Raw genomic sequence first — 12,751 nt, forward strand, 5'->3', positions numbered from 1 at the left:
TTTGTGAGATGAAGAGTCTCTTATGGTTTGTCTCCCTCCCGATCCCATCTTGTTTCATTTATTCTCCTCCTACCCCCCCAAACCCCCCACGTTGCATCTCCACTTCCTCATATCAGGGAGATCATATGATAGTTGTCTTTCTCCGATTGACTTATTTCACTAAGCATGATACGCTCTAGTTCCATCCATGTCGTCGCAAATGGCAAGATTTCCTTTCCTTTGATGGCTGCATAGAACTACCCTCGGACCCAGCAATTACACTCCTGGGCATTTACCTTAAAGATACAAACGTAGTGATCCGAAGGGGCACGTGCACCCGAATGTTTATAGCAGCAACGTCCACAATAGCCAAACTGTGGAAAGAACCTAGATGTCCATCAACAGATGAACGCAGAAAACATTTTTTTTTAAAATATTTTATTTATTTATTTGACAGACAGAGATCACAAGTAGGCAGAGAGGCAGGCAGAGAGAGAGGAGGAAACAGGCTTCCTGCTGAGCAGAGAGCCCGACGCGGGGCTCGATCCCAGGACCCTGGGATCATGACCTGAGCCGAAAGCAGAGGCTTTAACCCACTGAGCCACCCAGGCGCCCCCAGAAAACATTTTTAAAGGAGATTTTTATTCTGTGAACAGAGACTGTAAAGGAGGGGGATGGTGGGGAGAAGCAGCGAAGGACCAGGACACCAGCTGGTGAAGTTGAGGAGTCCCAGCATTCGCTGATAAAGTGTTCTTCGTGCTTCCTTGAACAAAACAACCGAGACAAATACTGATACTGGATTTGAACATAGGTAAATTTGGGGAACTATGTCCATTGTATGATGGCCCTCGAAGTTAGTGCCTAACTGGGGTGAGGTTAACAGTCATGGAGAACAAAGAGGTGGTGCAAGAGAGATCAAAGAGGAAGAATTGATGGAATCTGGTAACTTATTTCAAAAGGTGGGAGAGAAAAGCAAAAGTAAGTATATTCCCAATTTACTGGATATGGTGGGGCAAGGAAGAAAAAGCCTATAGTCAAATGTCACACAATTATTGCTAATCAACAGAAAATGGACAGACCCACTGATAAAAGGAGGAGTGCTCTGCAAAGAAGTAAATTAAGCACCAGTGCTTAGTTCATGGTAACTTACTGATGGCCTTCCCAGGTCTGAAAAGAGCAAGCTCTACTTCCTTCCATTCATCCAGCCTGTCTAGCAGTGCCCAGGTGTTACCACCACTGTGCACATGACTTGTGTGTGCCACTGTGGTAGGAAGGTAGTAAGAAGTAGGTCCTTACTTAAATTAGTAAGGTAGTAAGGTCCTCAAGAGACCGGGCTCTGGAGTCAAACCACCCTGTGGTCAGTTTTGGTTCCACAGCTCACTGGCTATGTGGTCTTATAATTTCTGTGCCCCAATTTCCTCACTTGGAAGAAGAACACTCTAAGTGTTCTTACATAAAAAGGTCAGAGAATTAACTAATATAGGCCATGCGTTTACCACTATGCTTGGTACATAGTGCTCCAACTGAGCAGCTTTCAATAAGTACTTCCCTTATTTTACTACGACTATAACTACTACTACTATTACTACCACTGTCTTAAACAAATCAACAGCAAATCATGTCTGATAGGTTAAGGACTTAAGCAAAGTAAAATGCAGTCCAAAATGTTGGCACGTTTCAAACATGGCACCTCCCGGAATTCATGACATGTCATGATCCAAGGTAATTGTACTCTGACAGACTGAGAGAATTCCTGAAATGAATCCCTGGGTCCCAAGGCATTCTGGGAATCCCCACAAGTCCTCCATTATTATCCTATTGCCAGGTACCCTCTCCACTGAGATATGCTCCAGTTGCAGACCAGCTTTGTAGCTCAATGGTTTCACACATTCGCTGACAGCCCAGGAAAGGATTTCTCTTATTTACTGGGATATACAATTTGGTGTGTACATAAACAGCTTTTCCTCATTCCTCAAACCATCTCCCTAGTCCATTATGAATTATGACAGGCATCCTGAAAAAGGAACATTCATTCTAAAGAGAATAAGGAAGTGTTTCACAAGAGTAAAGGAAAGAGCACTGGATTAAAGTTCAGACTCTACTGTTGATTTAGTGTGGATGTCTTAAGATCTCTGGCATTGTTTCCTTCCCTTACAAAATAGGAATTATATCTACTCGGTCAACTTCACAACACTGGCATGCAGGTCAAGTGAAAAAACAAAACATAGAAGCACTGTATAAGTGCCAAATACTTTATAAGATATTCATGATATCACTATATGGACCATCATTTTTCCTCAAAGGATGAAAGAGACCTACAAGATTTTCCAAATTTGAAGAACATCACTTATAGCATATAATTTTCTTCATCATCACTATTTTTTAAATCACTTTTACCACTTCTCAGAGCTATTCTGGGGATTAAACAAGATCACATTTTTGTTTATTTATTTATTTATTCATTTTGGTATTTTTAATTAGAGAGAGAGAGTGCATGGGGTGGGAAGGGGCAGAGGGAGAAAGAGAGAACCTTAAGCAGGCTCCATGCTCAGCACAAAGCCCAACACTGGGCTCAATCTCACAACCCTGAGATCACGATCTGAGCCTAAATCAAGAGTTAGACACATACCCAAGGAAGCCACCCAGGTGCCCCTAAACAAGATCATGTTTTAAATGGAAACACTAGCTTTGTGCAGTGGCAGTATCGTAGTCAATGAGGTTTATCTGAGACGCGATTATTGCTAATTAAATGGAAATACTAATCAGCCTGAGGTAATAACAATAATATTTATAGAATCCGTACTACGTGCCAGGCATTATGCTTGGGATTTTATATGCCTAATCTTATTCAGTTTCTTAAAACAGCACTTCAAATGAAAAAGCTCAGTTGTCCCTGTTATGCTCATGAGAAAATTAAGATTCAAAGGACTTAAATAACTCACACAAATCCTCACAGTCAATGTCAAAGCTGAGATTTGGGGTGCCTGGGTGGCTCAGTTGCTAAGCATCTGCCTTTGGCTCAGGTCATGATCTCAGTGTCCTGGGATTGAGCCCCACATGAGGCTTCCTGAATGGTGGGAAGCCTGCTTCTCCCTCTCCCTCTCCCCCTGCTTGTGTTCCTGCTCTCGTTGTCTCTCTGTCAAATAAATAAATAAAATCTTAAGAAAAAAAAAAAAAACTGAGATTTGAACTCAGGTCTGTTCCTCTCAGCTATATGGCCAGGGCACATTCCTCATTCTCTCCTGAATACCAGCTTCATGGGGCTAATAATGGCATTGTGAACCTACAAGGACATCCTTAAATAGGACAACCATCTATCTGTAAATACTAAGGACCTATAAGATTTTGTGTAAATAACTATTTAAGCATTCTTCATTAGTCATTATTTCAATTCCTACCTTCTATAATACCAATTATTTTTGCATCATCTTTATCTAGCAATTAGGATAAACACTCTGCCTGACTACATATATTAAAATACCCATATACATAAGTTTGAGAATCATATATAATATCCAAATACACATCTTTGGATGTACTATATCTTAATGACACCAAAAGAGTTGTGTTGATTTTGAAATACACTTGGCATTCAAAGACAGAAAAAAAAAAATAAAGGAGAAGTTACACAAGATAAAGGAAAGAGCACAGATTTAGGCCAATCTGGGCTTATAAATCCCAGCTCCATCACTTACAAATTTTTTGACCTGACAAAGTCTATCTCTTATTAGAGTTTCTATTTCTTTATCTTTAAAATGAGAATACTAGCACATACCCCACCTGGCTGTCAAAAAACTTTAATTTAATAGTACAGAATGTGTAAAGTTTCTAGGATAGAACTAGGTAACTTTTCTCTTCTATGCCAGTAAGAGGTAGCAATATGACAGTGTTCACAAATGAAGCCATGAGGAAATAGTTTCATAGTTGCAGTAAAACTAAATAACCTATCGTATACCTGTTTAGAACACCTGCACCCAGCCACACCTACAAAGAAAATGAAAGACCAGAAGAGTATTTCCCCAAAGAATTCATGGAAAGTGTAACTGTGACACAGCCCAAGACTCATTAGCACAAGGAGAGTACGTGGACCAGATTTGTAAAGCAAAATGTGTACTGGGGAGTAGAAATGTAAAGCTACTCTCTTCCTTACCCTCAACTTACCCCAGCAGATTGGGACCTTGTCATTCAAAGACACAGTTAGGAGAGTGGTTAGAAGTACCGATCATGGGTCGTCTGGGTGGCTCAGTTGCTTAAGCGACTGCCCTCCGCTTCTGTCATGATCCCGAATTCCCAGGATCGAGTCCCGCACTGGGCTCCCTGCTCGGCAGGAAGTCTGCTTCTCCCTCTGACCTCTCTCCTCTCGTCCTCACCTCTCTCATTCTCTCTCCTCTCTCTCAAATAAGTTAAAAAAAAAAAAAACTTAAAAAAAAAAAAAGAAGTAGCGATTACGGAGTCAGATGGATGGAGGTCCAAAGTCTGGTCCTCTCACTCATTAGTTAAATGACCAGGGAAGTTGCATAACCTCTCTAATCATAAATTTCCTCTTGGGAATAGCGATGATAAACTCAGGAAAATATCTACTTATAAGGTAGTATAGAAGAAAATGAAATTCACATATAAATCTCTCAGCAAATACGTGATGAGTAAAGAAGCACTTATAACTTAATGATGATGATGGTAACTGATATGGAAGGTTTGCTGCCTGAATGATACTGAAAACCTACAGTCCTAGGGATTTGAGTCATTATAAAAAAACGAAACAAAACAAAAATCAAGGAGTGCTTTTCTGGGCTAGAGTAAACCAATGGTTTCTAGAGTCATTTGGATAGTCCATCCTTCCCTCAAAACTCCCAGCCCAGCCAGGAGTCCTGGACAGTCAAAGTTACTCCTAGATGGTGTAAGAAGTAAAGGACCCAGCTCAGCTCCATAGATAATTCTGAAACTTTGGGTCAAGGTTTGGAAAATCCCTAAACCCCATTGATAAACACAGTGTCAACCAAATGGTTTATTTCCAGAAACACTTCAACATATTTGCCCTCAGGGAAATGAAAGTCCCACATCTAAAATTGGCACCCAGAGATCCCTTGTGAACTCAACACGTCAGTCCTCCCCTTCTGCACCCTCCCAATACAATTAGATGGTTGTCTCTATGATTTTTACATTTCTGCCCTTGTTAAAATTCCCAGGGGCTTGCTTTCAAATATGTTGATGTTGTTTGGCTTTAAAATAAAAGATCAGTATTAGGGCCCCTGGGTGGCTCAGTCAATTAAGCCTCTGCCTTTGGCTCAGGTCATGATCCCAGGGTCCTGGGATCGAGCTGGCACAAGCTCCCTGCTCAGCAGAGGGGCCTGCTTTTCCCTCAGCCTACCCCTGCCCCTGCTGTGTTCTCCTGCTCTCTGTCAAATAAATAAACAAAATCTTTAAAATAAATAAATAAAATATAAGTATGAAAGAAGGTTTAACTAAGCAAAGAAAACAAAGAAATCTCAGATGAGTAAAAATCAGATCTGAAGGAAAAAATATTAGTATCAGAGATTATTCGCACTTTATTGATACAGGTGATACGGTCATCAAATTACTGTTGAACCAACATTAGATCTTAATTTATTTAAAACATTTCTATACTGTTACTGTGGCAGTTCCCCCCCCCCCCACCAGACACACACCAGGGAAAAAGGATTTACTGACATAGTAAAGTATTATTTTTTTAAAAATCTAAGTAAAGAGACCAGTTGCTTAAAAATCTCAGTTGATTAAGGGTCAAAGGATGATTTCTTTAGACCTGCAAAACAACGTAATATAAGTATTTCTAAATAGACAATACTCTGTTTCACACAAAAGTAAAATTCTACACTAGAATCTCTCAATTATGATTTCTATAAATTCACTGTGATAACTTTATGCAGTTCAGTGTACAGAGGAATTAGGTCCAACATTTGTATATCATGGACTCATGCTAACCGCAAACTTAGGAACACATAAATGCATTGCTATCAGTCAGAAAAATGTCCCTATTTTTTTTTAAAGGAAGATACCATATTATCAACATATCTATAGAAGCGGTGCTAATTCCTCTTCACTGATCATAACACGCGTACGTTATGTACATTTGTGCTACGCGAACATCCTTACCTGTAGTACCTGAGACAGTGTGTTTGAAAGCATCACAGAGATTCCCTGCTTTAGAACCATTTTACTCACCATCCTTTAATTTTTTTGTAAAGGCGATGCTTCTTGTATAAGAGAACTTTAACGGGAACCCATACCAGTAGAGTCACAGAAGCCACATAGGCAATGGAACAGGAAACAATCAGCCAATAATGCGTTTTCCCAGGGCTACCCGCTTTCTTTTGATAGGCAGTGGCAAACTGTTCCACGATCACCAGCGTGGGAGTGACGAAAGCAACAAACTCAAGAAGCTCAAAAATCAGGAGCTTGATGAGTCTTCCAGAAGCCATCCTGAGAAGGGCTAGCTGCTGATGATCAAACACTCCCCCTTCGGTTGTGAGTGGCGTATGGACACTGATACTGAGCGAGGATCCAGTTCCTTGTCCTGAAATCACTAATCAGTGACTTTTATTCTTTTATTGACCCTCATATGGTTCAATGATCTTCCAACTTGCTGAGCGAGGTCTCTTAAAGAAACAGAACAGTGGTGGAGATGATGACTTAATGTGTTTGCACGTCCATTATTCAAAGTCAAATGGATTTCTGAATATGCTTTGCAGCGCTGGTAAAAAGCAGATCTTTCAGTGTAGCTTGGATTGCCAACTTGAGCACACACACAAAAATTATGGAATACTTAACATTTGTTAAGTGGAACCATCAGAATCATATAATTTTAGAGTTAAAGGAGAAGAAGAACTGTAATGTGATCCTTGATTTGTTATCTAAGCAAATCCAGGCAAAAAGAGATACCCCAAACCGGGGTCCTCATCAAGGAAAAGTACCCCTTGTTTTTCTTCAAAGTGTTCAGAAAGGGAGTTTGGATTCACACTGCCAGCCTCCTAACCAGATTTCTTCCTAGTACCTGAACTATCTGTTCTTGCACATTAATTGTTATGTAACCCAGATTAATATTTTTATTTTGCTGGTGAGGGAACCGACATGTGTTGGAAACCTGTTTTCAGGATTGACGTCTTAAGAGCTGTCCATATTTAGTCCGAAAGCATATCAAATATTTAAAAGACAACAACCGTCTCCATGAATAGCCTTCTTTCAAAAACTACTTGGGAGCACCTCCAAATGAGCACTTCACCTTTGCTAGATGCTGGAGTGTGAAGGTGAAACGACAGAAGATTTCTGCCCTAAAGATGCTCAAAGTCCAACAGACAAAACACACCTGGGAACGAGAAAAATCACTGAGGTCAGAAGTACAGCCCAAGTGCTATGGTAACACAGAGGAGAATTTCCTCTTCGGGCTGTGGGAAGGGGAGGGAAAGATGAGGAGGACAGATGGCAGGTTTTGGGGTGTCGGTAACATTCCAGACACACACACAAAAAGCCCGGAGGCTAGAGCGGTTATGAGAGTCTGATGTCCCGTGGCAGGAAGTAAGGACAGGTGATGTTAGAAGACGTGGCTGGGGTCAGAATGTCAATGATCCATGAAGGATCTGGGTGTGGGTGCGGGGTGGGGTGGGGTGGTGTCTCTCTGTGTGTGTGTGTGTGTGTGTGTGTGTGTGTGTGTGTGTGTGTGTGAGAGGCAGGCAGTGATAAAGCAATGTTTTCTGGACAGAAGAGCCACTTCCTTGATCATTTGGAAAGGGTGGCGAGTGCTGGTGTGCAGGATGGACAGAAGCGGTGTTAACCGGGAGGTGGGGAAGCCAGTGGGGAGCCCCAGAGCCGCCTGGGCAGTGGGGAGAGCCTTGGCTGCAACGGATGAAGCAAGAGTGCTGAGGGGAGCACTGATTCTGATCCCTTCCACACACTGGCTTCCTTCGATGGCTTCCCCTGTGCCTCCCGGCAGACTGAGGCACGCCATTATTTCTCTGGGTTCCTCTCTCCCCAGGCAGGCCCTTTGCAGAAGGGGCCCTGTGCCGCCTAGCTCCCCAATGCCCCTAGGATTCTGATAGCAGCTCTGAGGATTGCCTCCTCCTGCCCGCCCACTGCAACGCAGTCAGTCAGCTGCTTCCTCAAGCTAGCTATTTTATTTGAACTTGAACTTGCAATCTGCTGATGTTTTGCGGAAGTCCTCTCAAACAAGAGCTGGAAGACTGGTACAGAGAACATGAGAGGACAGGGTAGAAAAACCATGTGAGCACCATTTCTGTCATCAACTATTTTTTTTTAAAGATTTTATTTATTTATTTGACAGACAGAGATCACAAGTAGGCAGAGAGGCAGGCAGAGAGAGAGGAAGGGAAGCAGGCTCCCTCCTGAGCAGAGAGCCCGATGCGGGGCTCAATCCCAGGACCTGAGCCGAAGGCAGAGACTTTAACCCACTGAGCCACCCCAGTGCCCCACCAACTATTTTTAATACCATATAATTGTCACTGATTCTCCATGTCATCCCTGACAAAACTTTATATTTAAGAGAAACTGGATACAAACTAGATTCTAACCTCCTAGCCCTCTGTCTTGAGTCATCAGTGGTATGATGTGTTATGATTTCTTCTAGAAATTTTGTGTATTAATAGGAATTGTGACCTGGGCATTTGAAGACAATTGTTGAATAAAATTGCCTGGAACGAAGTAAAAGGATTCTGGGCTAGGTCTTTAATTCCATTTTAAATACTCATTTTATTTTTTTATTTTCATGTGTGGGAATTTAAAAATGGCACTCATTTTATATTTCTCACATCTAATTTCCCTCCAGTTTCTTAAAATTTATTTAAGATTTTATTTATTTATTTGACAGAGAGAGAGAGTTCACAAGTAGTCAGAAAGGCAGGCAGAGAGAGGGGAAAGCAGGCTCCCTGCTAAGCAGAGAACCCGACATGGGTCTCGATCCCAGGACCCTGAGATCATGACCTGAACTGATGGCAGAGGCTTAACCCACTGAGCTACCTAGGCACCCTTCCTTCTAGTTTCTAATGTCTCTTCACCTTTACCTTCAAAGACAGAGTTCGTGCAGAATTCTCTACAGCACGGAAAGCTCTGATAACTAGTCGTGCTGTCTGAACAGGAAGGAGGTAGTGATGCTCGCTCGCTACCCACAATAAGCCTACCTCCTGTAAACAAAAGAGCACCTGTGTTAGCATAGCTTATGAACATTTTCTACGAGTGGATCGTGGTGAGAGACACAGTTCTTCCTCACTTGTGTCCCAGTTAGGGATATGTCACCAATGCACTGGTAAGACCTGAGAACACTGATGGACTGAGCTGGGCATGTCAGGGCTGTGAAGGGCTCTCCCGGGCACAGTCCTCCACACCCCTCTCCAGCCACATCTGGATGAACAGGCCCTGGTTCACAGAATGCCCCTCTGTAAACTGGGCCAGGTGCTCCAGCTTAGAAATCTGAACCAAGAAACACAGGGAGAATTTGGTAAGTGGAATTGCAGGAGGCCATGATCTGGAGTCCAGATTAAAGTGACCCAAACTCTACGTGTGGGCACCCCCCCCACCCTGGCATGTTGGGACACTCAGCACCTATTTGCTGAGTGAAGGAGGGAACGAATAGAAGCCAAGTGGTGAGGGGACAGAAGAGTTAGCACAGAAGCCAATGCAGAGAGTGAGAAGATTGGAACAGAGATCAATAGCGAGAGGCAACCAAAAGGCTTACAAAATGGGCTCTTCGGTCTCGGCAACCAAAAGGGCTTGAGTACAAGAAAGGAGTATGTTTAGGAGCAGGAGCCAAAGAGTATACAAAAGCAAGATGTAAGATGATTCAGAAGAAAAGAATGAAAAAAAATCAAAGTAGAGTTGATCAGAGAGGGCTTCTTGAAGGAGGTGAATTTCGGCCAAATTGATTTTTCTACTGACTCACAGCAATATCCATATGTAACTTTCTCTGTGCCATATAAAGACAATTTCTTTGAAAATTAGTCCTAAGACTGTTCATAATATAGAGAGTTAGGAGAGGGGTAGGAGAGAGTAGTCAACTGTAGATGCTATGTATAACAATGCGAATGGCACAATCTCATTTTTGTCTTAAAATATCATCGCTGGGGGCGCCTGGGTGGCTCAGTGGGTTAAAGCCTCTGCCTTCGGCTCAGGTCATGATCCCAGGGTCCTGGGATCGAGCCCCGCATCGGGCTCTCTGCTCAGCAGGGAGCCTGCTACTCTTCCTCTCTCTCTCTCTGCCTGCCTCTCTGCCTACTTATGGTCTCTGCCTGTCAAATAAATAAATAAATAAATCTTAAAAAAATATATCATCGCTGTGGATTGAAGCATAAATTAAAAATCCAGAAATACACTCCTCAAACTAAGAGTGCTGCCCCTGGGGAATGGGTGAGGCGGGGTGGAGGAGTTTTCACTCTCAATTTATTAATATTGGCATAGCTGCAATATTTCACTAGCATAAAAACTTGAAAGTAATTACAGATTAGTAACAATCAATTAAACAAAGCAATTCTGGCTTAATAAGAACTTTATGCTCTATTTTTTGAAATCTTTCCTCCACCTGTTTGTTGTCCCTAACTTCTCAGCAAAAGCAACATAAATGAATTGCAATTCCACTTATGCCTTAAATGGCAGCACTAAAGAGCAATGAAATAGCCAAGAGGCAAGCAGAAAGATGGGGAGAGCCTTGAATAACTTGGCCGGCTAGGCAGTGGGGACAGAATTTTATTGTTTATTCCTGATCGCACATGAAAGGAAGCATAGCCTTCCTCCTGCAGGCCTCACTCTAAGAGTTTCCTCCTCTCTGAAACCCTTCCTTACTCTCCTTCTCCAAACAGAAGGAAGCATGTCCTCCTTTGAGTCAGAACACCTGAATCCTTCTGGATCCGTCCACGCTTGTACTGTAGCACTTGTCTCCCTATATAGTTTGGGCACTGGCTCCCCTACAAAAGCTCCCTTTCCCCAGGGAAGCTCCCTGAAGGCAGAGAACACTCGCTTTCATCTTTGTACGGTCGTATCTCAGCATGGTGCCTACCACGTAATGGGCCCTTGAAAGATCTCTGGAAGGAATGGATGGAGATGAAGAGTAAGAGAAGTGGTGGGCAGTAGGGGGAATGTGCCAAACTTTGATAATGGCTGACTCCTCTTTTATTCCAAGAGAATCCTCGTTCTCACACTGACCTTTCAGAAGGAGAAATCACGTATTACCTGTCCCAATACAATCTGACCATTCAGCCCATGAGCTTCAATTTCCTTGTGTGGTCCCAATTACAGCCTCCAGGACTCCTTCCTGCACAGCCATGGCTCTGTAAGGTCTCTAAGAAGAGAGAAAACAAAGCCCCTGGGGAATGCAGTTTCTTCACCTCAAGATGCATGTTAGGAAAAGACCATGCTTCTTATTTATTTATTTATTTGACAGAGAGAGATCACAAGTAGGCAGAGAGGCAGGTAGAGAGAGAGGAGGGGAAGCAGGCTTCCCGCTGAGCAGAGAGCCGGAAGTGGGGCTCGAGCCCAGGACCCTGGGATCATGACCTGAGCCGAAGGCAGAGGCTTTAACCCACTGAGCCACCCAGGCGCCCCAAGACCATGCTTCTTTACAAGCATTCACAAAGACTTAGGTCCCAGTGTTACAATATCTTTCCCACCTTTTCTAATCTGTATGTCCTCCAAAATGCATATGCCATAATGGATTTGAACCATTAACAAAGGAGGCTGGAGAGGACTGGCTGCTAATTGTCTGGACTAAGACATAGCCTCCAATTACTTAAGAGTCCTCAGCTCTTCTAAGGGATCTAAAATAGTCTAAAATTTCCCTAACAGATTGGGAGGCAGGGTAGGTTCCTTCAACCAGGGATAGAGAACAAGTTAGCCTGGCAAAGAAAAGAATGCCATTATAGCAACATTAAGCTCCTGGGAGGAAACAATGCTGGACCCCTCACTTGGAGACAAAGACAAAAGGAGATGAGAGAGGGTTTGAAATCACCTACCCTTCCGCTGAGACCAGTTTATGCCAATCCTGATTCTTTCCCTTCTAAGTCCCCTGACGATTCCGCCAGGCAACTGCAGGGCCAGTAACTGGAAGGACACGCAGGGGGACATTTTCATACCCCCCAATTCTTGACTTGGATTCATCCAAGACCAATTCAAAGAACTCTGCCCCTTACTCTGCCCTTTAATGCTGGGTATAACAACTTCCTGGTAGGAAACAGATCTGGTTTTCTGGAGCTGGGTCTGTGGTGGAAAGACTGAGTCTTGTGGTTAGAACTCACTTCCACGTAGGAATGTTGATGCAGTGTTTTTTATTTTAGTAAGCAGAAGATATCATGCTGTCCGGGGTAACACCTGTTCTCCACACTTCCAACTGTCACTTCCTTCCTGCAGGCAGGAAGTCAAAAATTCAAAGTCTCTTAAATTGTTAGTAAGATCATTTGTAATCTCAAGGCTTGTTCATTGTTTTCAGTGTAGGGTCTGTGAAACAAAATGTACAGACAGCCAGGAATGTTCCGGCATATCTGGGGTTTGTTTCCTGTGATCATATGGTGTTGATGTGCAGAAAGGCAGGAGCTGGGGGCAATGAAATTGCTCTACAGATCAGGCTGCATCTGTGGAGAGCCTCAGGAAGAGATTGGATCTAATTACTGATTATTTGTAATTTCCAAAGAGTATTTCCAAAATACAATACCAATCCTCATAAGCAGGTGTCATCAAACAAATCACATGAAGTGAATTCAGTTAAGATTATATCACCAACGGATTGTGCCCCTTTTAGTAA

At 42.8% G+C, this 12,751-nt stretch overlaps 1 protein-coding gene and 1 pseudogene across 1 annotated transcript in view; one reads left to right on the plus strand and one right to left on the minus strand.

Annotated features, from left to right (window-relative positions):
• Positions 1-12,137, minus strand: part of TMEM236 (transmembrane protein 236) — a 41,878-nt gene extending 29,741 nt beyond the window's left edge. Inside the window, exons 1-3 of the mRNA XM_059405015.1 lie at positions 11,967-12,137; positions 11,188-11,296; positions 6,181-7,321 (exon numbers count right to left, since the gene is read on the minus strand). Of these exons, the coding sequence (XP_059260998.1) occupies positions 6,181-6,437 (257 nt within the window). The 5' untranslated portion in view covers positions 6,438-7,321; positions 11,188-11,296; positions 11,967-12,137. The remainder of the gene's footprint in view (positions 1-6,180; positions 7,322-11,187; positions 11,297-11,966) is intronic.
• LOC132020947 (U4 spliceosomal RNA) lies at positions 2,664-2,796 on the plus strand (annotated as a pseudogene).
• Positions 12,138-12,751: the final 614 nt, after the last annotated feature.

Source organism: Mustela nigripes, chromosome 6 (assembly GCF_022355385.1).
Source record: "Mustela nigripes isolate SB6536 chromosome 6, MUSNIG.SB6536, whole genome shotgun sequence".
NCBI classification, from domain to species: domain Eukaryota; kingdom Metazoa; phylum Chordata; class Mammalia; order Carnivora; family Mustelidae; genus Mustela; species Mustela nigripes.